This window comes from Crocodylus porosus, unplaced genomic scaffold, assembly GCF_001723895.1.
Source record: "Crocodylus porosus isolate Cpor-Errol unplaced genomic scaffold, CroPor_comp1, whole genome shotgun sequence".
In the NCBI taxonomy this organism is placed as follows: Eukaryota; Metazoa; Chordata; order Crocodylia; family Crocodylidae; genus Crocodylus; species Crocodylus porosus.
Genome location: NW_017728947.1, coordinates 55,273,878 through 55,300,145, shown reverse-complemented (window position 1 = coordinate 55,300,145; position 26,268 = coordinate 55,273,878). Strand labels below are relative to the sequence as shown.

General features: G+C 48.2%; 2 protein-coding genes across 2 annotated transcripts in view; one reads left to right on the top strand and one right to left on the bottom strand.

Moving 5' to 3' along the window:
* Window positions 1-2,549: 2,549 nt before the first annotated feature.
* On the bottom strand, window positions 2,550-14,194 carry OIP5 (Opa interacting protein 5). The gene is made up of 5 exons (XM_019551206.1): window positions 13,866-14,194; window positions 12,757-12,823; window positions 7,842-7,964; window positions 7,544-7,625; window positions 2,550-5,106 (listed from the first exon to the last, which is right to left on the bottom strand). The coding sequence occupies exons 1-5, from the start codon at window positions 14,131-14,133 to the stop codon at window positions 4,951-4,953; spliced, it is 696 nt and encodes a 231-aa protein (XP_019406751.1). The 5' UTR covers window positions 14,134-14,194; the 3' UTR covers window positions 2,550-4,950.
* Window positions 14,195-14,478: 284 nt separating this feature from the next.
* Window positions 14,479-26,268, top strand: part of NUSAP1 (nucleolar and spindle associated protein 1) — a 40,486-nt gene continuing 28,696 nt past the window's right edge. The window contains 3 exon segments of the mRNA XM_019551207.1: window positions 14,479-14,541; window positions 14,543-14,716; window positions 25,888-25,953. Of these exon segments, the coding sequence (XP_019406752.1) occupies window positions 14,494-14,541; window positions 14,543-14,716; window positions 25,888-25,953 (288 nt within the window). The 5' untranslated portion in view covers window positions 14,479-14,493.

Here is a 26,268-nt window from a genome sequence, read left to right as displayed (position 1 = left end):
ACCAGATTGTGGGGTCTCCATTCCTGTGTCCGATGTTTGAACCAGTCCCCTATAGCAGTGGTTTTCAACCTTTTTGGGTCATTGTATCTGCGGCAGCCAGTTGAGAAGGCAAGAGTCCTGCAGCAGCCAGACTGGGGGGTGGGGTGGGGACGGGTGTTCCCCCAGCAGCCAGTCAATGAGCAGGGGGCAGTGTCCCCCACAGCCAATTGGCAAGCATACCATGGCAGAAGTGCCAACAGTGGCACCCACTGCCAAGTACCCATTAAGGCCATCAGAAGTACCCCCAGTTGAAAACCCCTGCTCTATAGGGTGGCCAGCATAAAAGATGACAATCTACTACTGTTTGCTATTGCCCTCTCAGGTACCAGAGGTCTGTGTAACAGATTGCTAGGTTTCAACCTTGCTGGTGGCCAAGACATTGAACAAAGTCATTGATCTAGTATGCTCACTGAATGAGGCGTTGGTGCTGTACAATTCGTATGTGTGTATAACTGAATATTATCTGTTCACTAGGGGACCAAATTAAGGTTGTGCTGGAACTAATTCTGGTATTTAAGTGTTTGTCTTATTAGTTTTCTTTTATTACAGTTGGTATATGTTTATTAAACACACAAGAAAAAAATGACTTGCCAGTTAGGAAGATTAATGGTAGTATTATTTGTGCATTATTTGTAAGCAAATCCATGCTTATGTTTGCTGCATGCTAAGCTAACAGGTAAGTCAGCAATTTTGCAGGCCAGGTTTATTCTTATCATTTACCTGCCACTACTGTCTTCTGCTCATTTTTGTCTTCAAGGGTAGAACAATTTAGCACCAAGGATGAAAGGCAGTCCACTTAGTGGAAATGTGAACCTGTTGGCTGCCTTTCAGAAGTGATTTCAAGCAGCTGCAGGTGCTGAGCACCTCTAAAAAATGCCATTCATCCAATATTATTCCAAATAGTTAGAGGTATTAGCCTTATTAAATTAAGAGCTTTCAGGACAGCCTTACCAAAACTTTCAGAACTCTTGCAGACTAAAAGCATTTTTCAAAGGTTTTCTCTATGTAAGTAGTAGTTCTGTGTATATTGTACATCTAGAAAAAAAACCTCCTTCAGCTATCCATTACTATTGCACTAGAAAACCTAACAGACTAGACTTATTAAGAGCAAGAATTAGGATTATAGGATAGTAGAATTGAAAAGGATCTTACAAAGTATCTAAGTTCAGCATCTGGCTGTAGTCAGGATCATCCCTGACTACCATCCCAGTGAAGTGAACTTTGGCACACACAGGCTTGTGCTATGTATATCTTTCTACTCTGGTTAGTTTATAAGATGCAAATCTACCTGGCTTTCTACTAAACCATCCCAGCCAAGTATCTGTCTAACCTGCTTTTCAAAGTTTTGGAGGATGGAGATTCCACAGCTTCTCTAGGTAGCCTGTTCCAATGCTTGACCACCCTTGCAGTCAGTTCTTTCTAATCTCCAATTTAAACTTTCCTCTGCTGCTGTTTGAGGCCATTGCTCCTAGTTCTGTCCCCCTCAGCCAGAGAGAAGGCCATGTCTATCCTCTGCATAATCTTCTTCCAGGTACTTGAAGACTGTTATCAAAATCTCTCTGTCCTCAACTAAATAATCCTATATCTTTCAGCCTTTCCTCATAAACCATTAAGATTCTCCACTGATCCTAAGGTTTCAAAGGGCCACCGATTACTGCTGTATGTGTCTGAGTGTCTTTGAAACTGGATTGGGATGCCTTGCTGTCACAGCAGAACTCAGCCTGAGTTAGGGGCCTAGGTTCCATACCCAATGCCCGAGGAAAGTTTTGCAGCTGAGAATGGGATCTACAATAGCCAGCATGCTCAGTAGGGCACTGCCAAAGCTAGCCAATTGGAAACGGTGGGCATATATCTTATCTCCTGCCTGGCACACTGGGCCCCAGGGAAACGCTTTCTGCAGCCCAGGATTCACAGGCTTGAGCCCTCTCCTGGGACTAGACATCCAAGCTTTTTCTTTCAGAAACCAGAGGCATCAGACCTTTCTTTCAAACCAAGATAAAGGATGGGTATGGTGGTGCTGATGGCTTCTCTTTTACCAGCAGTTCTGTGACAACAGCATTTGTGCAAGGTGAGGGACATTTGGCTTACCACTTCCCCCAAGCAGATCTGAAACTATGTCTCCCATCTCCTAGGAGACACCATAAGCACCAGACTGTAGGATATTTTGAGATGGGTCCTTGCTTTCAGTGAAAGCTGTCCCACTTTCAGGTACTGATTATATAGTCACTGATCCAGAGACCACAGGGATAGGTGAAAAGGATGAAGCTCAGCTTTGTGGCAAAGGTACTCACCTGAGAGAATGGAGTCTTATGTACTAGTTCCTGCTCCACTCGATGTGCAAAAGAGAGCTAGACTTTCCACACAATGAAGAGTACAACTGATTGTTTGGCAGGACCCTATGTTATAGCAGATCAAATTCTATACTAGCTCTCAAAAGATGAATTCCACAAACAAGACGTGAGATGTTATTTACCAATTGTAAAGTAAAAAAAACCCAGATGAGACGGTTAAAATTTGACACCAGTGTGTTTGCTACAAACTAGCTTTAAATAAATCAACATTAAGTGCCCTCTTTAGTGCCGTCACCATCTCAGTAACAGTTCATCCATCTCTAAACTACTGTCACACTGTCTGTAGACTCAGGCAGGTGACACTGCATTCATTTTACATCAGTTTGACAAGTGAAAGACTTCTTAACAAGTTTAAGTTTTAATCCCTGTTCCCCCCATCTATGTGAACGGTTTCAAGCATCATATTAGTTATGGAATACAGCCGGATTTAGTAGTAGTATTATGTCTCATCTGCACTTGAGCTGGACGGACAGAGATGCTGGATGACCAGATCACAAGAAGATTAATGTATAGTTTGCAATTAGTAGAAAGTAGTTGTCTTATGCTATTTACCACATGTTGACATGCAGCTCAAAAAAATCAAAGTCCAAAGCCTGTACACTACTTATTCCAGTGGTAAGAAATAGAGGTAGCTAGCTGGAAATGTAAAAGTTGGCAAAAGTACACTGTTAGCATAACACTTAAAGGCCTAGTCATGGCCACCTCAAACCTACTTGATGTACTTATAACAAACCAGCATAACTAGCAGCTTGTCTTTGCCACTGACAGAAACAAGCAGTAGGAATGGCTTTACCCACCCTTTGAAGGGAAAAGGAGGATGGGGTGAGGATTGGTCTTAAGCAGGACATAAACATGAAGTCCAGGGGAGATAACTGGAGTTACTGTAAGGATAGAAAGGGCAAAAATAAGAAGCCCCATAATTCAATGTTTTTGAGAGTGATGTTGAATGCTGTAATGAAGGCTTGAACAAGTTTAAATGAAGTTTGATCATTGAGATCATATTACTCCAGGTGACCTTTGTGCAAGTCTTCAGTGCCATCAATAGATCAACTAAGACCTTAGGGTGATATTAGTCCTAAATACATAGCCAGCTAGTTATACAGGATCCAGCCATCTCCACAGGACAAGCAACTTTCAAGTTGGTTCCTTATTACAGTAAATCTCCAGTTCTTTCATGAACAAAGTCAAAAGTGTATAAAGTATTTTTAATTAAAACTGTCTAGCCAGGAAGACGCCAGCTGCAGCACTTCTTAGAGCAAAAGTGATGTCTATTACAAGACAATTTAAGTTATCATACAAAATGTCATTATTTCAAATAAATAATTAGTCTTGATTTCATTTTCAACTATTAGTTCAGCTGTCACTGAGAAGTACTCTTATAACAACTCCAATATGAATTCCTCCTAAGGTTGTACAATATAGTTATCCATCTTAAAAAAAAAACCAACAACACCCCTCCCCCAAATGCTAGGTAATATACAAGACTAAATTGCGCTCCTTGCATTTGATAGCATCTTAAAACAGAGCTCTTAATATTCTAGGTTATTGTCAGATATTTGGCTTAAACAGCATAACAGTCCAAGAGGCTTCAAGTAGTAGTTAAGAAATGTATGTGCTGCTTTTCTGGTTATGTTGATCCAAGCCACCATTGTGATGACTTGTATGGGGCTTTTTGCCAAGTCACAGCCCACCTCATTTAGAAGTTTGTATATTCATTGGGTATTTTTGAGAAGTCTAAAATAACTGAAAAGAAAAAAAGATGAAGCACAGGGATTACCAACATCAGCAACTCAAGTTAGAAACAATGTGGGTTGGCAGTCCTTTGCTCAGGGCAAAAAAGGGGAATTTGCTCAGAATTAAACGCAGCAAATACTTCCCACACTGCAGCCAACACATTTCAGGGAGATACTGAATTCACTGAAGTATACCTTTGAGGAGAAGAAAGCATTTTCAATCTTTCCGGTGAATGAGGGAAGAGGATAAATAAGAAATATTGCTCATAAATCAATGACAAAGCCGTAGGACCCTCTTCTTTCTGTCCGGCAAAAAATGCCACCTCCTCCTTCCCTGTCTGATTAATTTTTAGGCGCTTTAAGAAAAGCAGAACCCATTCAAGACTATCAAGGAAATATCTAGACCAACACCCAACTGTTATGAGCTATTTATCTACATGAAGAGGTGGTACAGAGTTTTAGGCACCTGTCAAAATACATTTTATAACAGCAGATCTTGAACAGGACCAGCTGTTCATGTTTTAAACTAACAGTCTCAAGACGGTTAAGTCAGCTTTCAAAGGCTGTTTTTTGTGAAGTGGCTAAGACTCAGGAAGAACCATAGTATCAACTGTAGTATTTCAAAATCTGGAAGTTCTACATGGACACAAGTCCATGAGTTTCTCACTGTGCAAAATCCAGTGAATCAGTTCTTTCTGCACAGGGAGTAAGTAACACAATAGTTTTCCCTGACATTCACAGGCATATTTCAGACTCTTTTCTTCATTACAATGAAATAACCATGCACCAGTACACAAATGGCTCCAGCAGTCTGGTAAAATGGCATATTAATTGTTTGACTTGATTCGTGCACGCTCTGGCTTTAAGCAAGCTGTCCTTGATGAGCATCCCTGCTTGTCTGCCATGTTCTGCCAATTCAGTTCTTCTAGTCTCCTTATCAGGATTTCTAGGCGTACATGGATAATCACAAGTTGTTCCTTCAGCTATGGAAAAAGAAGAGGTGAGTACTATTAAAGGGAGAAAAATAACCTTACACTAGCTGTGATTCTTCAAGATGTCTTGTCCACAGGGAAGGGATTCCACTCTTGGTAACTAAACCAACTAGCAGATTGCCTGAAAATAGCAAGAGACATCCTAAACTAGTGACTGGAACTTTGCAAAAAATGACACCTGGTCTGAGCCTGAACTACAGAGTAGCTAATGCCAAGTGTAGGGACAGCACCCACACTGGAAATGTGGAAAATGCTGTATTATAAGCAGAAAGCCAAAGATGACTGTGGCCTAATATAACTGAGGAAATCCTTTTTAGTTAAATTCATAGCAAGCTCTTATACAGTCTGAGAACCCCCTTGACAATCTCTGGATGGAAACAAGTTGTCCTCTCACCCTTTCAGGAGATGCACCAGTGTACTACACATAAAATGATACTCACATTAGATGTGATGGAAAGGTTTTTTCATCCAAGTCAGAGTATTTGGAGGAGAAGCAGGGGAGAGGAAACAAGGAGTCAAACTCATTTTATACGAAAAGTCTGAAACTACCTTGGGCAAAAACTTAAATGAAAGACAAACATGATGGTTCTTTGAAGGATCATGTATGGATGGCCCACCAAGAGAGAACAGTAGCATATTCATGCCATCGTCACCCCAGCTAAATAGGAAAGTTACTATCCCCAGCAGCAGCATCTTCATGCATACTGTGCTGCCGCAAAAAGGCTGCCTCCTAACCCAGAAGCAATGTGACCACAGCCGATTAACAGCTGAGTGACAATGGTTGATGAATCACTTCCTACCCTTTAATACTGTATGTATTGCCACATGGTTCATTGCCATAAATTGCTGCCATTCAGATATGGTAAGTACCTATACCCCTGGAGCCATTCTCTCTCACTGAGGTCAAATCTGCTATGAATATGGCTAGGGATCAATAAGCTCTTAACTGAAAGGAATAGTCGGTGTTGATTTAGGAAAGGAGAGACTACAGTAGAAAATTCATGTCACTCTTCCCCCTGAAAAAAGGAAAGAAAGGGGAGGAGAAGAAATCTGTTGAAAGGTAACTCAGAAGGTCAGAGTGGTATTTCAGCTCTGGGGTACTGAAGGCATATACATGAGCTTAAGCCTTGTCTTCCTCACTTTCTAAAAAATATAGAGGAGGATTTTTACACAGAGCAGTGAATCAAGGACATCTTTCCCCTAGGCAAGTCAGACATCTAGAACAGGGGTGGGCAAGTATTTTGGCCAGAGAGCCACTTGGGGAGTTTCAGTGAGCTGTTGTGGGCCAGGTCACCACCCTGCCCCCCTGTCCGTAACAGTTCACCATAGCTCCCTACATGGCCCCTGCACTCGGCTGGGTGGATGGGATGGGGCCATGAGCAGGTGAGAAGCAGCATCCAGGAGTGGGTGGGTCTGCGGGGCCAGGATCATGGGACAGTGACAGCGTGGGGCTGGGCAGAGCTCAGATCTTCTCCCCCAACATCCCTGTGACAGGCGCCATTTCTGCAGGCAGGGGTATGCAGGGAGCAGACCACAGCTCTGCCTTGGCCCCAGCCCCTCATTGTCACTGCTTTGTGATCCCAGGGTCTCTATGGAGACTGGCTAGAATCCAGGTAGGCAGGGTGAATGGGACAGGGCTGCAAGTGGTGGGGAGCAGGGGCTGGAGATTGGGATCATGGGGCAATAGCGCAGGGCCAGGGCCCAGGGCAGAGCTGTGATCCGCTCCCTGCACACCGTGCTTGAAGAACTAGCATTCAGAAGGACATGTAGGCACTGGGTTGTTGCTCTGCCCCAGGCCCTGGCCATGTACTGTCACCACTCTGCAAACCCAATCCCTGGCTGCCTGTCCTGCTCCCAGCCCCATCCCATCTGCCCAGCCTGCCTACACAGGTCCTGAGCTGGTCTCCATGGAGACCCGGCCTGCCCACTCTATCCTTCACCCCCAGCAGTGGGCACAGGGCACATGAACTGGGGTGTTTGGGTAGTTGGGGTGGTTTTGGTAGTGGCAGCAGAAACTGGCAGCAACAGCTGGAAGGAGCTTCCACTGCCAGGAAGTAAGTCTGGCCATTGTACTGCCTCAGCCCTGCAGTGTACCTAGGAGCAGCAGGACCAGCTGCATGCACCAAGGCCTGGGCTGCCCCCTGCATCTGGGTGAAGGGACCTGCTGTGGGCTGGACAACATCCTTTGGCAGGAGCCTATGAGGAGCTCTGTGGGATGGATAGCATGGCACTGTCTGCTGGATAGGGCAAAGTGGGATCTAGGCAGCGACTCCACAGATCCAACCTGAGGGGCCAGAAGGAACCCCTGAACTAGTTAAAAAAAAAAAATGGCCTCCAGTATAACATATTTTTCAGTACTGCTTCAAATAATTGCATGCAGCTTGCATTTCATCCCCACTTTGTATACAAAATCATGAAGAAACTTTACTTTTGACAGTTTTTTCTTTAGGTTCAAAGCAGGAAAGGTCATCTCCGAGCCATCTATTGTGGTTTTAGTTGTTAAGTAGTAACTGAAAAACAAGTCAAAAGAAAGAGGTCAAAGAGCAGAAATTACAAAAGCATGTTGTTGTCCCCCAGTGTGGATGCTTTCACGCAGGAGAAAAGTGGCCTCAGTTTGCTGTAGCTTACTTGCATCATTTACCCTTGCCCCCTTCCAAATTAATGTGAAATTAGAAATAAACTTGCAGGGGTTAAAGCCATTAACTGTGAGACTGGAGTGCACTAACCAGAGGATGCAGTCTTTGAAGAGACAAAAGAAGCCTCGCAGATAAGCCAGGTCACTGGAGCTAGAATAAAGATTGAAGCCCAGGATGACTCCACATGAACGACAATACAACGCATTGTAAGTGCTGAAAGGAGAGAGGATAAAAAAGAAAAAGTTTTACTAGGATAAGAGATTTCCAAAGCTAGCAAGGGCATTGCTTGCTAGTCACAGGAGACTGGATCCTGAACTAGATTATGACACCTAAACAAATCATGTAATATTACTTTGGCATGAATGCAATCAGTGAAATGGTCACAAAGGCTATGGATCCTCAAAAACATAACCTCTAATCCAACAAAATCATCACTATTGTAAGTGTAGTCCCCACTCAAACATTTTGGAACCTGCAATTAAGATTAAAATGAGAATATTACACCCAGCCTTTAAAACAATAGTAATTTCAGAATACCAAACTGCTATTGAAATTAGAGGCACACCGATACATTGGTCCGGTATCAGACTGGCAATGATAAAAGAAAACTAGCAAATTGCCCATCAAGAATGACAGGCAGGGATGAAGCCCTGTGTCTGTGCCCCACCTTCTCCCCGCCGCTTGGGATCCATGCCCATTCTCCCCCTCTCCACCATGTCTGGCCTGCTCCTCCCCTCCCCCCACTGCATCCAGCCCAGGCCCACTTGTCTCCTCCCCTTGCCACTGGGTTGGGTCCAGGCCTGCTTCTTGCTTCTCCCCACCACTATATCTGGCCTGGGCCCACTCCAATCCTCCCCACAGCTGCCCCATTCTTGGAGGGGGAGGGGGAGGGGGGCAGGGACCGAGTGTGTCTAGCCCCACCCCCGCTTCTCGTGTGGTACTGTTCCCCCTGCTCCCCCTTACCCTCCATACCGCATCGTGTCCTGGCCCATTTCTCCCCCCTTGGCCCCCTGCTGCCTCGGGGGTGGGGGTGGGGAGCAGCACCGCTAGCCTTGCCCTCCCTCCTGCAATGCCATTCCCTCCACCACTGCCACCTGGGGCGGGGGGGGAAGCGGCATGACCCAGCACCTCATGGTGCTGCTGCTCTCTGGGCCCATGCACCCCCCCCCCCACATCTGGCCCCATGGGCCCCTCTCCCTGCTGCACTACCCTGCACCACAACTGGCTCCCAGGAACAGGGGAGGGAGGGGAGCTTGCACTCAGTGGCAGCAACTGACATGCAGTGCTTTGCACTGCTGCTGCTCTGCAGCTGCCTGCAGGAAACATCCCTCACCATCTGCCAGCTGTTTTCAGGGCCGGGTGGTAGCAGCGTGCTGGCACCAGAAACTCCCCCTTCCCCTTCCTGCTCCCCTCCTTCCCCACTGCCTTCCCCTCCCCTGCTGGCTGTTCTTGCGGGGGGCAGCAGGGAGGGCAAGGCCAGCACTGCACCCCATGTCCGTTTCCTCTGTCACCACTTCACCCCAACCGCTTCTTGTCCCAAAAGCTCTTGGAGTGCTTTGTTTTTTTCAGACAACCAATCAGAGTGTGAATAAAGCATTACAGACAGACTAAGGCTTTTACAGTATTAGAATTGGCTGCATCGGAAATCAGACCGAGGTGGCTGATAATTTGGCCAATAAATGCCCCTACGTGTGCACAGCACACAGGCAGGGAGGAGCACAGCTTAGCAGCTTGGAGATCTGTGTGCAGCTGGTAAGTCTGTTGTGGTGGAAAGGCAAGGAGAGTTGGGGGTGCTGATCAACACTCCCCATGGTGACAGAGGGAGTGGGGCAGAGGCAGGGGGAAGCAATGCCCAACCGAGGCAGCATGGGGGTTGGAGCTGTGGGGGGAGAGCGTGTGCCCCCCAGATCTTCACAGGTGGGGCAGTGGGCTGCAACTAGGGCTGTGCCAGGCTCTTTTCAGCAGTGGCTGGGCAGCAGCGGTGCCAAGAAGAGGGCTATAGTGGGAGGCTGCAGCCACCCCAAATTTTGCCATAGTCCCCTGAAACACTATGGCATAGTGTCCCCTAGCAGTGCTGCTGCCTCCTGCCCAGCGCAGCCCTGGCTCAACCCCTGCCTCCACCCACGTACTAGGAAGAGCTGGGGCTGAGTCAGGGGGTGCTATGGTAAAATACAGGGTTGGCTGCAGCCCGCCCTGAGCCCAGCCCCTGCCAAGAAGAGCCCAGTGCAGCCCCAGCCTGCCCACAATACCCTACATAGATCTAGGGGCATGTCGCGTCTCCCCATGACCTCCTGTGGTGCATGCAAGTGAGAGCCACCCCTCCCACCCCCAATGAACTGTTGCTTCATTCCATGCCCCGCCCCGCCGGGCAGCATCTCCCCTACCCCTACTCCCTCCCTTACTACAGGGGGCATTGATTTGACCCCCTGCCTCATGCCCCTTCCCTCCCTTCTACCACAACAGATTTACCAGCTGGATGCAGCTTTATCAGAAATTGGATCAGTATCGGTTGATATACCGCCTTAAAAATCGGCTAATGATATCAGCCCCCAAAAATCTATTGGTCTAAGTGAAATACATTGACTAAATTCATTTTCCTCTGGATTATCACAAGACTTAAAATGAAGAGAAGAGACAGGCCCACACATAGGGACAAAATTAAAGCATGTAAAAAAAATGAATTGAACCGATTAGCTAAATATTCTGTGCATTTCCTCCCACTTCAAAACGCACATTCATTGCCAAAAAAGTTTAGAGAATGTTATTAAACATGTGACTTAAGGGGTATCACCAAAACAGTGCAAGGTGTCTTAAGAAAAAGCAAGCAAACAGAAAAACAAATTTCTCATGTTGGGTAGGAAACTATCTTATAATAGCACCCTCATCTTTTGCAGAATACAGCTTTTCTTAGTCCTTGTCATTTAAAAAAGCTGTCCAAATATGAATTAAATACCATACTTAACCTATGCAGTATCTCCAAGCTTGTAGACAACAGAAACGTATGCCACCCATTTTTAAAAGCAGCAATCCAAGTCAAGCTCAATTTCTTATCCCCATAAAAATCTAATAAAAAAAAAAAAAAAAAGTGTACAGAAGATATAGGCCTTTGCCAACCATCTCCTTTTCTGCAGAGCTTTGAATAACTTGAAATTATTTCCTTCCTTTCACTCCAGAACTGGTAGTGCAGGAACACTGCTGTCTAGAATAATGATTTTCAACCAGGGTCCCATGGCTCAGGACAGGCTCAGGCTCTCCCTCTCTGGTCTACAAGGTGAAAATGTACCCTGACTTCTCCCTCCCTGGCCAAGCCACTACCTCCATTCCCACTGCCATCCCCTGTGCAAGGAAAGTAAGAACTGTGATAAATTAGTTTTGAAGTGGGGTACCACTTAATTCATAACAGTCATGGAGGGGTGCCTTGAGTGTAAAAAGGCTGAGAACCTCGATAATCTCCCGAGGTCCCTTTCAGCTCTAATGTCTATGAAATCTATGAAACTAATAGTCTAGAGCAGGGGTAGGCAACATTTTTTGGCCGGAGCACTGAAAAATACCACAATGCCTGCTTTGCAAGGTGCCAGAGTGCTGGCATGCCAGAAAAGCAAAGTGAGGGCAAGGAGTACATGGCAGGATGCCCTGTTTCTGCCCCTTACCCCCCACCCAAAGCCCCTACCCCCCAGCTCTGTGTCCCCCCCAAAGCCCCTACCCCGTGCCGCTGTAGCAAGCAGCTGGCAGGCTGCAAACAGCTGTGATGGGGCCCACAGCTCCAGCATCAGCTCCATGCTGGTGGTGAGTGCATGCGCACCTTAGAACAGACAGTGAGGCAGCACAGCCCGCCTTGAGGTGCCCATGCAGTCGCCGCCAGCACAGAGTTGATGCCGGAGCCGTGGAGCCTGGCACAGCTGTTTGCAGCCTGCCCACTGCAGCTGCCCAGAGGCCAGGCTGGCTGCAAACAGCTGTGGTGGGCTCTGGACCCCTTCTATCACCTCTGTGCTGGAAGCAGGGAAGAGACCCAGGCTCCACTGCTTCAGGTCCCACTCCACCACTCACTCAGACACACCAGTACAGAGGTGATGTGGCGTGCTGAGCAAAATGGCTTCATGTGCCATGCTCGGCACGCATGCTGGGGGTGGCTGACCCCTGGTCTAGAGACTTGCTTATACCAATTTATTCATAAATAGTTGTTCACTTTCAGCACGGAAAAAGATATCAGAACCAAAACATACTCTGTCTCCCTCTCCCCATCACACACAACCCCCCAGACTTTGGCGCGGGGTGAGATGCCATTTCTTTTTTCAACTAGCAAATTGGCCGTCATGAACGACAGGGGCAGGCAGGTGGGGACAGCGTACTACCATGCAGCGCCCTGTGGTGCTGCCGTTCCTCCTCTGTGCGCACCCTCATGTCCAGCCCCAGACACCCCCCTCTCCCCCTCCCCCTTCTGCTGGCTGTTGTTGGGGCTGGGCAGTAGCGGCAGCAGCAGAGGGGGTGGGGGCTGCCATTGGAAATCTCCCCCCCACCCTCTCCCCTGCCACCTACCCCCCCGTGGGCTGTTGTTGGCCGCAGCAATGTGGCGGCTCCTTTGCTCCCTGCCCGTAACCCTCCAGGCCCTTGCAGCCAATTGATGCTTGCCCTCTCGTGCCTGGAGTGTGACAGACAGACAGACAAAAGCTTTTATTATATTAGAATTGTTCAAATGTTCTCCCTACCTCAAATACAGCAAATGTCTAGATGGATGTGAAAGGGGAAGAAAGGAATGGAACATATGCTATACATTTGCAAAGGCTTTTTTCAGTAAGAGACTACAGTAGGCAGGTCCAAAACCAAACTAAGTATTTGTCAGTTTTGTGAGCCCCTCCAGGAGTAAGCTAGCAATTTTAGAAACGTTTCTCCAAATGACTTGTTTGAAGTCAAAGGCACCACAATAACCCCCCACCTGCTCTACTTGGTCACCATTTCAAACAGAAAACTGGTATCAAAACCAAGAAACAATATTTGAAATACCTACCATCCTAGGAGGGACCCGTCAATACCAACTCTTAATGAATCTTCTAGAACAACATCTTCTGTAACTTCTGAGAAAGACAGATCCAGAGTCATATACCACAGATCATTCATTAAAATTTCCATTTCCCCTTAAGACAATCGAGTTCTGGACTTCCTGTATTTAGGCTTGGGAGGATTTACATTTGTTTAATCTTTGTTTTAATGGAAACATACTGATCCATCTCCACGTTTCTAACATCTGTTGATTTAGGAGAAAGTTATGGCCAGATCCACGAAGACTTAAGATGCACTGTGAGAGCCCAGGCCTAAAAGCAGAGTCCACAAAACCTCTCCACACCTACTGAGGTGCCCAAAAGTCTACTACTACTACACAATGCTAGAAGTGCCAGTCTGGTACTCAACATAAGCCTAGAGCCACTGGGAATACCTAATTTGTAAATCCAGCAGACAGGCCGAGCATGCCCCTCACACGCTGTCAGCATTGGATTCAGCACATAGCACAGCAGCTGGAGCCACTTCCAGATGTGATCACCTTTTTTAAACAGTACCCTGTGGTTGACATCCTCACCCAGGGAGCAGCCATACTAGGCAGCCAAAATAGCCTCCTGGGGCCGGTGGGGCTTGTTTGCCAACAAAATCCATGGCATCAGGAAGCTGGATAGCTCCATTTTTGAAGAAACAGAGCAAATAAGTGTCCCACGCCTAAAGGACAAGGACATACAAGACAACCTGGACCAGGATAAAGATGCGCAGGACTTTCCAGCCCCCACAGCTGTTATATAACTGCACTGCATAAATCACTGGGCAGCTGAGACAGACTTTGAGATGGTGAAATGAGAAGCGGAGCTGCGCCTGCCTGGGAAAGCTAAGACCACAGACTCAACTAGCAGGACACAACTAGCACTAGCCCGACAGCGGGCCCACGGCCAGGTGCGCCCGCGAGATCCCAGAGGGAGTATCGTTGTCCCGGAGCGCTCAGCCCGGCGCCCCCACCGCGAGCACAGCCCAGTGCCCCAGGCAGTCCGGGCTTCGCTGGGAGGCAAGCGATGAGCTCCGAGGCCGAGGCCGAGGCCGAGGCCGGGCCCGGGCCCCCTCCCCGCCGGCACTCACTGAAGCAGGCGAGGACGTGGAGGCGCCGCTCCTCCTGCGCGCACAGGTGCAGCGAGTCGCCCAGCACGGCGTGGCAGCCCCGGCACTGGAACACGGCGCAGTCCTGAGGCCGCAGCCGGCGCCGCCGCAGAGCCGCCGCCCCGGTGTTCGCCTCCGCCGCCGCTTGCCGCGCACTGTCCACAGGAGCCACCGCCGGCCACTCCACCATGATGGCGCCGTCAATCTCAGGGTCCTGGAAGAACTGCTGCAATCTCCGCCGCACCGCCATCTTCTCGCAGCCGGCTCCCGCCGCGCGCTCGAATGCATCTCCCGTCCCTCGATTGGGTGCCTGCCTCCCAGCCTTGCGCTCCCATTGGCGGCCACGCACCTCAATCTCTCCTCTCCTCTCCTCGCCCCGCCCCTCCCCTCCCCCCTCCCTCTCTCTCTCACTCTCTCCCCAAGTCCAAGCCGCTTAGCTGAGAGAATCCTCCTCTACTATCGTCATCCTGCTGTCCAATCATATAGCGAGGATGTGACGCTAGGCGGGGCTTTCAGTCCAGGCCGTTCGAAAAAAAACAAACTCGCGCCGCCGGAGCCCCATTGGCCGGAGCGTTGCCTGAGGCACCCGCTTCTCGTGATAGCTCGGCCAATGGGAGGGCCGGGCAGTCCCAGTTCGAAAGCGGGGTGGGGTACAGCCGGTTGAGCGCCAGATTCAGAGCGGACGGTTGATGCGCGGCGCAGGGTTTATTCAGTGCGGCCCGGACCGACTCGCCGCCATCATGGAGCCGCTGTCCCTGCGCCCGCTGCAGTCTCTCAAGTATTGCGAGCTGCAGCAGGTGGCCAAGGCTGCCGGGCTCCGCGCTAACCTCAAGGTGGGAGCGGGGCCCCGGGAGGGGAGCTGGGAGGTGTCCCTGCTCTGCAGGCGCTGGGGCGGTGGTAGCTCGGGGCTGGGCTGCATTCGTCCCAGTGCTCAGCCCCGGTGGGCGCTGCGGTCTTCCCTACCCGGTGGTGCCTTGCTGCGGGAGCCCGGGTCCACCTCGAGCCGAGTCCCGAAAGGCGGGAGCTGTGTCCTGGGCCCCTGGCGGCTCCCTCGGGTGCGGCAACAGGAAAGCTAAGGGTGCAACTACACGGCAGAAAACTGGCAGAGGCGGTCTCTTTTATTAGATGTTTGCAAGGTTCTGTCTTTATTCACATAGAAGGGGGAAAAGGTTGTAAAGTTTCTCCGGGGCAGAAATGAAAATTCGTATTTCACAGGAGAGCAGAAGGTGGTGCAAGATCTCCCGGCTAGAATACTTAATTTTGGCAAATTAGGTTTAGGTGAAAATTGGAACAACCCATTTTTACCTCGGTGCTGTCTGGAGTCAAGCAGGATGAATTATGTTTCTTTCTGGTGATGACATTTCATCTTTCAAACGAGGATGGTTGTGGACTGGTTTCCTGGGCAAGGAATTTCTCTTGTGCTGAGGCAGTTTTGAGCTCTGTGAAGATGCAGATTTAGTGGGAACAATAGGCAGAAGCCAGGGTGTTCCAGGTTTCAGTAAAGAATTATTTTTGCAAATATCTAGTTGGTCTATAACAAGAGTTCACCTCTGCCATGAGTTATAATTCCTTTTGCTAGCATAGAGACCAATACGGCTACAGCCTGTATTCCTGAAACTGGAGAACTGTACCTTTAAGAAGCTCTTGCACTGGGTCTATTGGGATTTGTTGTTGCTTAATGTACTTTCTATCTGCAAGCCAGGTGTGCCAGGCAAGAGGAAGACTCTCTGAACATAATTCAGAAAGAAATCTAGCTGAATCTAAAGCATTTAGTAGTTTTGAGTTTGCTGAGGCAGAAGAGTTTGAGCAATATTACAGAAATGTTCAGGGCACTATTCTATGACACACAAGCAAGATGTATTTAAATAGAAAGGTGAGGAGAGGGGGCTGTCAGAGAAGCTGGCAGCTGATGGATTGGCTCCCTGGAGATGAAGAAGGCAGCTCACTCCCAGCTGAAGGGACACTGGAGTAAGCAGCCAGTTCAGGTAATGGGATAAGAAACCCTAGTCCCCTTTGAGATGGTGGCTGGGGTAGTCCTGCCTGCCACTGACTTCTTGTACTGCAATTATTATTTTCAAGTGGGAATTTAAAATGTTGTTTTAAGAAGAGCTCCTCAGGCCAGTCATGGGGTGTTGGAGGAGGCTGAGGTGTTTGGGCACTGGCTTTCATAAAGTTTCTGTTCATTCTTTTGACTAGGAATTGCATTATCTGGCTGATGTACGCTGGTGATGGTATATAAGATGGTGAAAGAATAGAGGAATAAACCCCAGATGTTATAATTCATGATGTTTGGTCCAGTGGGGATGTGGTCTGTGTTTGAGAAGATGCAACTGGCATCCAGCAGTCTATTCATACCATCTTATTAAGTATTTTCCATGCCTCCTACAAAAGCCTCTGAATCACTTTTTGGGAATCTGCGATTAGTGCTGTTTACAGGGAGTCAAAGCTGCTCAAAAGTACTTTTTATTTATTAAACAGAACAATTAGTGAAGCAATTTTAAAGCAGTTAATGTGTATGTATGTGTCTACCATGTGTTCTGCTATCTCATGGTGGTAACCTACGGTCCCTTGAGAATAAGTCTCTGGCTGGGAGCAGATTTACAGTTAGAGCTTTGCCAGAACAGATGTACAAGTCCAGTGATACCTATACTGGCTCTTCACTGAAATTGATTTTGAACTGGAGTGTACTTGTTGCAGTTTACCTAAGGGGTTATTTTACAGCTCTCTAGTCAGCACCGACTGCTTATGTGGCTCTTATGAATGAGTCTCATAGTGTCAAAGGCTGCTTCTTGGCTGTTTGGCTAAGATCGGTATTATACTCAGTATGTGGGTTTAGCAAAGGAATGTTCCCTGACCAAATGAAAATAAGATATACCAGCAAATGAACAATCCTGAAAATGAACAATGAAAAACTGCTTCTGTGCCAATGACTTCTGAGAGGCAGTTAGTCCCGTTAGCCTGAAGTCAGGCAGAAGGCAGGGTAGAGATGCACCTGGCTTTTACCAACAATGTTTTTCACGTATCATCCTCCTCCTATTGATATAACTATGATGGCAAATATTCTAATATTATAAAAGCCCAAGCGTCTGTCGGTAACACTTTATTCGGGCTGTGATTGGCTGACAGAAACAGCCAATCGGAGTGCTCCAAGCATGGGGGAGCACCACCATGATTCCGAAGCCCAGCAGAGTACTAGACAGAGGGTGGGGGGCCAAGGCCCCCACCCTGCTCCCTGCAAGAGGCAGAACAGTGGCAGCATGGGGCATTAGGTGGTGAGACACCATCCCAGCCTCTTACCCCCCCCCATCATTTGTGATGGGTAAATGGCCAGTTTGTTATAAAGCTGTAGCCCTCATCTCAATTAACCATCAGACTTTCCATCTCATGCCATCTCCCATGCCTGAAAGTGTCTTTGTTTAAATTAGGGGTGTCAAAGATTTAGTCAGTGAGCTGAATCTGACCTGTGGAGCTCTATGATCTGGTCTGTGGGTCTTGGGCCAATCCCCACATACCACATGTGGCACACTAGCCCCAGTGCCTCATGTAGCACAGGGGATCAGTCTTGGGTACATGTTGCGTGCAGCTCCCACAGAAGACCAGCTCCCACAGAAGACCAGCTCTGGGCACTGGCTCTGGGCCGGTCTGGATTGGACCTACAGACCATCTCTGTATGCTGGAGCCAGTGTGTAGGGCTGGTCCAGAATGGGCACCACATGCAGTACATGACCCATGCTGCCAGCATGTGCTGCATGTGGGGTGTGAATGCAGGCAGAGCACACAGGGCCAATCTGTGGCACATGCTTCTTGCAGTGCCCCTCCAGACTGGGCCTGTGTACTATATCTGGGGCCAGTTTGGATCAGGGACACTTCATGCAGCAAGTATCCCATGTCTGCTCTGTGAGCCATGGCCCAGGGACACTGCATGCTGCTTAAGGTAAGCGCATGAGGTGCCTGCACCAGACCAACCCTGCTTCCTGGCTCTAGTGTGTGCGGCTGGTCTGTGAGCCTGATCCCTGTGGGGCTGGAACTGTTTGAAGTCCTTGGCTTAAATCTTGCTAGAGTTCTTTGTTTTTCCCATGTTATCCAAATTTGCAATTGGGACCATAGAATGGGGTGGTCTCAGAAAGGACAACTAGATTTTCTAGATTAGGATGTTCAAACTCCAGCTCATGGGCCATGTTTGGTTCCTGGTGCCTTGCCATCCAGCCTGTGGGGCTCCTTATGGGTCCATGGGGAGCCTGGTGGGCTGTGGCCCTACGTCCTAGATTGGACACATGGGGGGGGCAATCTTGGCATGTGGGGCTAGATGAAAGGATGATGTGGAGCCCTGATCCTTGTATGTGGGGCTGGGCAGAGGTGGCGCAGTCCAGATCTGGGTGTGTGGGCATGATCCTGGGGCACAGGGTCTGATTAGCCCACAGATTAGCCCTATACCACTTGTGTGGTCTCAAGGACCCAAAGGTTGAGTACTGCTATTCTGGATTACCTATTATATAAAGAAAGCAACAATACAAAAATTATCAGTTTTCAGTTTTGCTGCTTGGGAAAACTAAGAGTATAACTACACTGTGGAGAACTGTACCTTTAAGAAACACTGGCATTGAGCCTCCTGTTTCTTTCTTGCTTCTTACAAGCCAGGTGTGCCAGTGAAGAGGAAGACTGAATGTAATTCAGAAAGAAATCTACCTGATTATAAAGCATTTAGTAGTTTTGAATTCACTGAGATGGAGTTTGAGCAATATTACAGAAATATTCACGGTACAATTCCAGAATGTAACAGAATGTAAGCAAAGGAATATATCTTTCCACCCCAGGGTGGGGGGTCAGACTTGATGATCTTCTAAGGTCCCATCTGAAGTAAAAGTCTGTGAAGTCTATATGAAAGAGTTCGACTGATGTGAGCGTGAAGAGTCAGTCTGGCAATTTGGTGAGGGTAACCTGATAAGAAACGTAACCCTGACTGGGATCTGGAACAACATACTTGGACTCCTGGAGTACTGATTTGTCAAAAATCAACTATCTACCATGCAAAGGATGTAATCCGGTCCAGATAGAGTACTGTCCACCCTCTGTAAACTTCAAACATTGAACATAACAGAGTATCCAAAATTTTGTAAGAATAAATCTGAAGGTGAAAAGGTATGTGATGTGTAAAATCAGAGTTCCCAAATAACAGCATGGGAAGCTTCACATACTAACAAACAGCACAAGCCAAGACATTACTTGGCATTTAGGAAAAAAATGTAAGATCTGAAATTGAATTACTTCAGTCTGCATTCACCAGGACAAGGAGTGACAGGACTACTAGGCTAGAGCAGTGGTACTTGACCTACAGCCTGAGGAGCTATAATCTGACTCACCGGGTGCCCCACAGATGCAGAAATCTGGCAGGGGGATGGTGGCAGCATTAATTGCTGGGGCTTTGGCTCTGGGAACTGTAGCAATTAATGCTGCCAGCACTCTCCTATCACTAAATTTCTGATGGCTAGAGAATTATATTTAAAGGTTTGCTTTTAGGAATTGTCTTGTAGATATTGTATTAGAGCAATGGTCCAGGGAAATAGCAAGGGTTAATTGGTTTCTAAAAGCCTGTTTTGTGACCAAGTTTCCTTCAAGGCAGCCACTGGGCATATCTACAAGTGTGCCCGACTGTGCAGTTGTTACTGCACAGTTATTTAGTACTTACTAAATAACTGCTGGTACTGTGCAGTCCTGGCACTGCACAGGTCATTTCTGACCCTACTGTGCAGTAGCTTGTTGCTACTACACAGTAGCAGCACTGTCACGGTTCATGCCCACTGACACTTGCTGTAGCAACAACCTATGTCGCTGTAGCTTAGAGGCTTATGGCATCTCATGTAGACGTGCCCACTGTGTCCAAGGCCGGCAGACAAGCGGGCATAAACCGGCTGGGAAATTTGAACACTGTCCCATAACGTAAGACAGGCTTGCCGCGTTGGAGCTAGGTTACAGTGGTGAGCTGCAGAGTCCTGGGATTTCCGGCTTTGGTGGGAGGACCAAATTGGGAGACTGGGGCATGCCCCAGTTAAGATATGGGTAACTGACCAAATTAAGATGTTTGCATATGATGGGTTTGGGGAAACGGAGGAATAGGCTGACAGGACAGAATGTGGACAGTATGACAACGATAGGAAAACCAATCAACGGTAGCCGGAAATGAAGTCATCAGGAGGAGAAAAAATAAAAAGGAGGGATTTCAGAGCAGCAAAGGATCCCTGAGCGGGGAACTTGAGGCCACCATGGACAGAGGGCACACCACTAGCCCATTTCACCCACCCCATTGGTGGAGATGGGCCCTGGCCCTTGACCTCCAGGCTGCTGACATCTGACATTCAAGAGAACGACAGGGCAAAGCTTGCATACTAGCCAGACATACCTTTCCTCTATGACAGCTCTAGGATTGGTAGATACAGAATTGGGGCTGGGACGTGGGCGTTACTTAGTTTGTCTTGCCTTCATTATTGTTATCTGCTATCACTGCGTCTCAATAAAATTTACCTATTATCAAATGGAAGAAGTTGTAGTCAGTCTGAGGGTTTGGGTACACTGAGAACAAGGTATCTAGGTCATAAATCTAGTGCCAGTAGTTTCGAGACCCATGGGGAGACCCGTGGGCTAGATGACTTGGCCCCATATGCCAGATTGGGTACATAGAGCCAACCCACAGTATCAGGTTGCAGCTGGGTTGGGTGTGGGGAGCTGGCTCCATGCTGCTCATCCTGCCTACAAGACTGGAAGTGTTGAGCATCACTGGCCCAAAATGATTTTTTTTTTTTTTTTTTTTTCTTCGAGCAATGGACATTTTTTGCAGCAGATGATAGTAAGACCAGAGCGGGGTCAGAAACTGCTACCTCCTGCAAGTGCTATTAACATATCAGGTCTGCTTGTCAAAAATGAATGGGAGGTCAACTCTGGAACTTTCAGAAGCTCTGTATACCTTCCTATTTGGACACGCATTTAGCATATTAAAGCTAGGCTGAGACGGTGTTTAAAGTCTCTGTTGACATTTTAGTTCCCTTTTTAAGTTGTTTTGTTCTGTTATTGCTTTCCTGTTTTATAACGTCCTGTGTTCTCTTTTTGTAAGCTTATAATTTACTCTGCTCTCTCTATGTAAGCTGCCCTGAGCTTTTGCTGGAAAGGGCAGCATAAAAAATAAATATAACAGTATCACTAATACATGATACACTATTGTAAATGTTCCCTCTGGTGCATTTTTACATATTTTTCTGTAAGCTGAAGTTTTTCTGGCTGTTATTTACACATCCAGTCAAAGGATCAGTATGTATCAATTTTCCACTGTAAAGTGCACGCAGTGGATATCCACTTGCACACTCATTTGTAAAAAGATAAGCTTATTCGGATCAAATGAATGAACTTGATTATTCAGCTCTACTTTTTTCTCAGTTGTAACTTTGGTTTGAAGATTTAGTATCCCAAAGAGACCTGTATACCCTGGGTATCATGAATGTAACAGCTATATCAATATCACATGGTGCTGAGTTATGTTGTTACATTATAATTTATATCTGTATGTTTCTGGAGCCACATATTGCAAGGGCTTTGCTATGCTTTTCAACCCTTTTCATTCTGGGTCAGGGTGGATTTGATTTAAATTGGTGGGCAGGAACCCTAGATTTAATCATTGCTGTCTACAAAAAGTGCATTCTTTTGTTGTTTGATATCCTCTGTTCATTTAACTTCTTGAAACGCTGCACTTTTAGAGAGAGGTAAGGGCTTAACTCTGTGTACACAAACTTGCAGAGACAAGAGGGCTGGCTGATGGGTAGGTAATCAGGTCTGTTATCTCTCATCTCCCTATACAGTACTGGTGTTAATAAGGATGTTATCTCTGAAGACAAATCCAGTTTGAGAACTGAAACTAAGCATCACAGAGATGCTTAATGGGGTTTTCTAGACTGAGCACTGAGTTCCATTGGGTTAGAGTGGTTTTATGAAACTTTTCTAAAAAAGTTATATGAATACATTATCTCAAATAGTATATACTTAGAATTTATAATCTCTTTCATGGCGATATCTTTGAGCTCTAACATACCTTAAGTTAAAACTGTCTTTATCTTTTTTTTAAAAAGCATCTTAAAAATAAATAAGATAAAATAAAAAAATTGATTTAAATTTTTAAAAATCTGATTTAAAGTTTTGGGTTAAAGTTACAGTAGCTAACTTGTATCACTGTAGGAGCATGCAGATGTAATGGTTTTAATATAACAGCTGATGCAGGTTCCTGAGTAGCAGTTCCTCCTCACGTTTGAAAGTAGTTAAGTTACGTTTTCCTATAACTTCTGTCACTGAGCCCCTCTGACTGTGAGAAGTGCTGGGCTCTTCTGGGGGTGGGGGGCTGGACTGAGGCTGCACTTGGGGCAGGCAGTGGCATGGGAGGGGGCTATGGTGAATTTTGGGGTGGCTGTAGCCCCTCTCCCCCTCCATCCCAGCACTGCTGCCGCCCACCTCAAGCACAGACCCAACCCAGCCTCTCTCCTCCCACTCCCACTGGGAAGAGACTGGTGCCAGCCCCGAGTGTGCAGCGGCAGCCCGCCCTTGCTCCACATACAGATCCAGGGGGGCATGTGCCCCTCATACCTTCCCCGGGAGTACGTGCAGCAGTGGGAACTACCTCTGGGCCCCTGGACAAGCCGCTCATCTCTGCCGCATGCCTGCCCCAGCCCCGCTTCCACCTTCACTGTGGGGGTCTCAATCTTCTCTCCTCCACTGTCCCTCCATACCCCTTCCCTCCCCAACAGCCTGATGTTGCTTTCCAAGCTGCTGGGTTGCATATCATCAATTGGTTCGGTATTGTCAGATACGGCTTGTTAATAATCGTCCATCGGTATCGGCCCAAAAAATCTTTCAGTGCACCCATAATTGTTGTTCTTAACACAGACCCTAACACAGCTGTTCAGAAAGTTCTGGAGATCTATGTTTTTGTCTTTAGGCATGAAAAGACATAAAGGTGAAAACAACTTCTAATTGTTGCAAGAAAAATAAAAATGTTCAGTAATTAGCCCTGTCATTGCTGCCTAGTAGACGCATCTGAGCTTGCTTTAGGTAGGTCAGGTATGATTTAGGAGTGTAGCTGTGAGAACAGCACAGGGGGTGCAGCTCACCACTGCTGTGTGCACTCCCTAGGGGGCAGAGGGGAACCCGTATCCCACAGATCTGTGTGAGGAGTGGAGGTGGGCTGCCTGCTGCAGGCTTCTGCCGCACTGCCCTCCCCTGGGGCCTCCACAACCCAGCAGGTGCAACCCAGTACGGCAGGGAACAGCGGGGCCACGCCAGGATCTCCTTGCTGCTGCAAGCTCTGCCCCACCCTGGTGATGCATCCTCTGTGTGTGCAGCAGCCGTGAGGGGCACAGCCCCATGCCGCCACCCCTGCTGATGCCACGTGCACAGGAGATGTGTTGACACGGCAGCATGGAGCTTGTAGCAGCAAGCAGCTTACCTGCATGGCCCCACTCTGCTCCGCAGCAGCAGGTTGCACCTGCTGGGCTGTGAAGGTCCCAGGGGAGGGCAGCAGGACAGGAGTTGGAGTCCATAGCTGGCAGCCCATATCTGCACACAGATCTGGGGGGCACGGGTCTCCCCTGCCCTCTGAGCATGTGTAGTGGCAGGGAGCTGGCCCTGCCCCCCAGGCAAGCTGCTTGTGGCTCCCTCCTGCTTTCTACCGGGGCTCTGTGGCCCCATGTCAAGTCCCATGCACCGCCTGCTGGGAAGCAGCTCCAGCTCTGCCCATCTCCCTCCCATGGCTGACTGGTGCCTCCCAAGTCTGGGGGGGGCACCAGATTGACAACAGGGCGCGGGATGGTCCCCTAGTGGCGGCCGATTGCCAAGCCAATGGTGAAACCAGAAGTGCACTTCCAGTTTCACAGCTGGCACTTCTGAGGCTGCACAGCTGATCTCAGGGGGTGCACGTGCCAGTGCTCCCTCCCTCTCTACTGGGGCCTCAATCCCTCCCTCCTGCACTTCTGCAGAAGCTGTTCTCTCTGCTGCCTGGCAGCCATATACGTTTAAGTCAGGAGCAGGCAGTTATTTCCGGCAGAGGGCTGCTTGATAAGTTTTGGTGAGTGGTCGAGGCCCGCATGGGTAGCCCTGCCCCTTCAGTTGCCTCACCTCCTGGTTGCCATCTTGGAACCAGACGTCCCACCCCCTGACCTTTGCCACCAGAAGTCCCTCTCCTTGCCCCTGGAAGTACTCCTTTTAGAGAGGTGGCCTTGGAACTAAAAGTTACACCCTGTCATATGGTCTGTGTCATAAGACTCAACCACTCAACACCAAACTGTCCTGTCTTCCATATCTGTCCCAGAATCCCCTGCCCTCATCACATGGTCCCTGAAGGTGTATCTCTTGACTGGGAAACACTGCCCAACACCATGGCCCACCCTCACAGTACATGGCCTGCTCTTGGGGCCCCAGGAGTTCTGCCATATGGGCCACAAGGCACAGGCACAACTTACCAGGTAGCAAGGAGTTGTGACCCCTCTAACATCCTGCCCCAGCAGTGGGATTTCAGGGGCATCAGACCTCCCCCAGAACGGAGCCAAACCAGTTGAGTCAAGGGCTGCACACACAAAGTATTCGGAACAAATCATTAAAAAAGGTATAGATAAAATATCATATACTAAAAATCAAACATCTACTATAACAGATTTTAATTTTGAGTAGTGATTAACTTAACGCTCCTGAAAACAACATGACAAACATTTAACCATAATATAAATAACTTAACTTGCTTTATGCATCAAAGGGATAAACTTGGCTACTTCTGCTGGCTGGTGCAGACCCGGCCAGGCTCCTCCCATTCCCCAGGCTCCTCCCATTCCCCAGCAGCACGTGGAAAGCTGACTTCTGCTGCATGCCACCTTTCCTGGCTGGTGCGGACCTGGCTGGGTCCGTCTTATCCAGAGCAGCATGTGTGCTGCTGGGGACGGGAGGAGCCCGGCTGGGTCAGCACCAGCCAGCAGAAGCAGTGGTGGAGCCATGTGCGGCTTGGGACTGACTGGCACAGGCAGGGGGAAAGTGAAGCTGAGTCTCTGCTACTCTGGCCAAGCTCATCCTATCCCAAGCAGCACATAGCTCTGCTGCCTCCTCTCCTCCCTGGTGCTGACTGGGCCGGAGCTGCAGCCCAGCTGCTGCTTCCCCTCCCCAGCGCTAACCCTGCATGGCCTGAGCGGCATGGCATGGCATGGCATGACGAAAGCCTGCCCAGCAGCCACTTACTTGCAGGGCAGGGCCCCTTTCAGTGCTGTGCAGCAAAGCAGAATTTGGCCCAGACACTGTTTCCCCTGTTTCCCCTCACCGGTGCCACAGGTTCTGGCTCAGTCCCTCCTGCTGCCCCTGTCAAGCTGCAAACATGGCCTGAGCCAGGGGCGGGGAGAGGCCAACTGAGTCAGGCTGAGGTCAGGGTTGGTTGCCTCGCAACCAGAACCCAAGTTAACAGCCTGAGGTGCCACGGCTGGCTGCCACTGCTGCCGCATTGGAGGCTTTTAGAGAGGCAGCTGCTGTTACGTGGGTTTTGAAGGCGCTCTGTGGGCCAGAGGGAAGTGCTTGGCAGGCTGCATCCGGCCCGCAGGCCGTATTTTGCCGACCCCTGGTTTAAGTGCACATGGCGCCCCCTGCCTGACCACCCTCCTCCCGCTTCCTCCCAGCCCCTTGAGGCTGGTACTGTGCCAACCTGCAGAGGTCTTTGGAAAATGGCAAAATCCACAGGTTTCTCCATTAAAATGAGAGAGCCACGTTTTCTTCCAAGAAAGGGGAAAAATCCACATTTTTCTGTGGGAAATGGAAAACCTGGATCCCTGCTAATGGGATTAATGTATTTAATTAAAATGTAAGTATATGCTTTCCTAAATGGAGATGGACTTGGTTGGTTTTAGTGCTTTATTGAATTGGCTAAAAGCTGGTTAGGCTTATGCAACCTTTTTAACAGCTCAGTGTCATCTTTGGGTCACATTTTATATTTTCTTTCCAGGCAGATAAATTATTAAAAGCTCTGAAGCAACACTTTCATGAGACAAACGAAGAAGATGGAAGTAAGGTAAGAACAAATGTCAGACTGCTTATCCATGTAGACTATCATTCAAAGCCATTCTCTATAAGAAAATGACATCTATTTTAGTAATTACGGTAGATTGCATATACTGAACAGCATTTCTCACGGGGCAGGCGTTGATAGGAATGGAAGTTTTGGTTGAAATCGGTGCCTCTTGCTTAACTGACTTCTTACTGTTGGCTCTCAAGTGGCTTTGTATAGAACTGTAAGTCAGTTTGTGTTCTAATAATGGAGTTTGAAAAACTAATGCATTGTCGAGTGTGGATAACAGACTATCTTTAGCAAACAATATGGACAAAC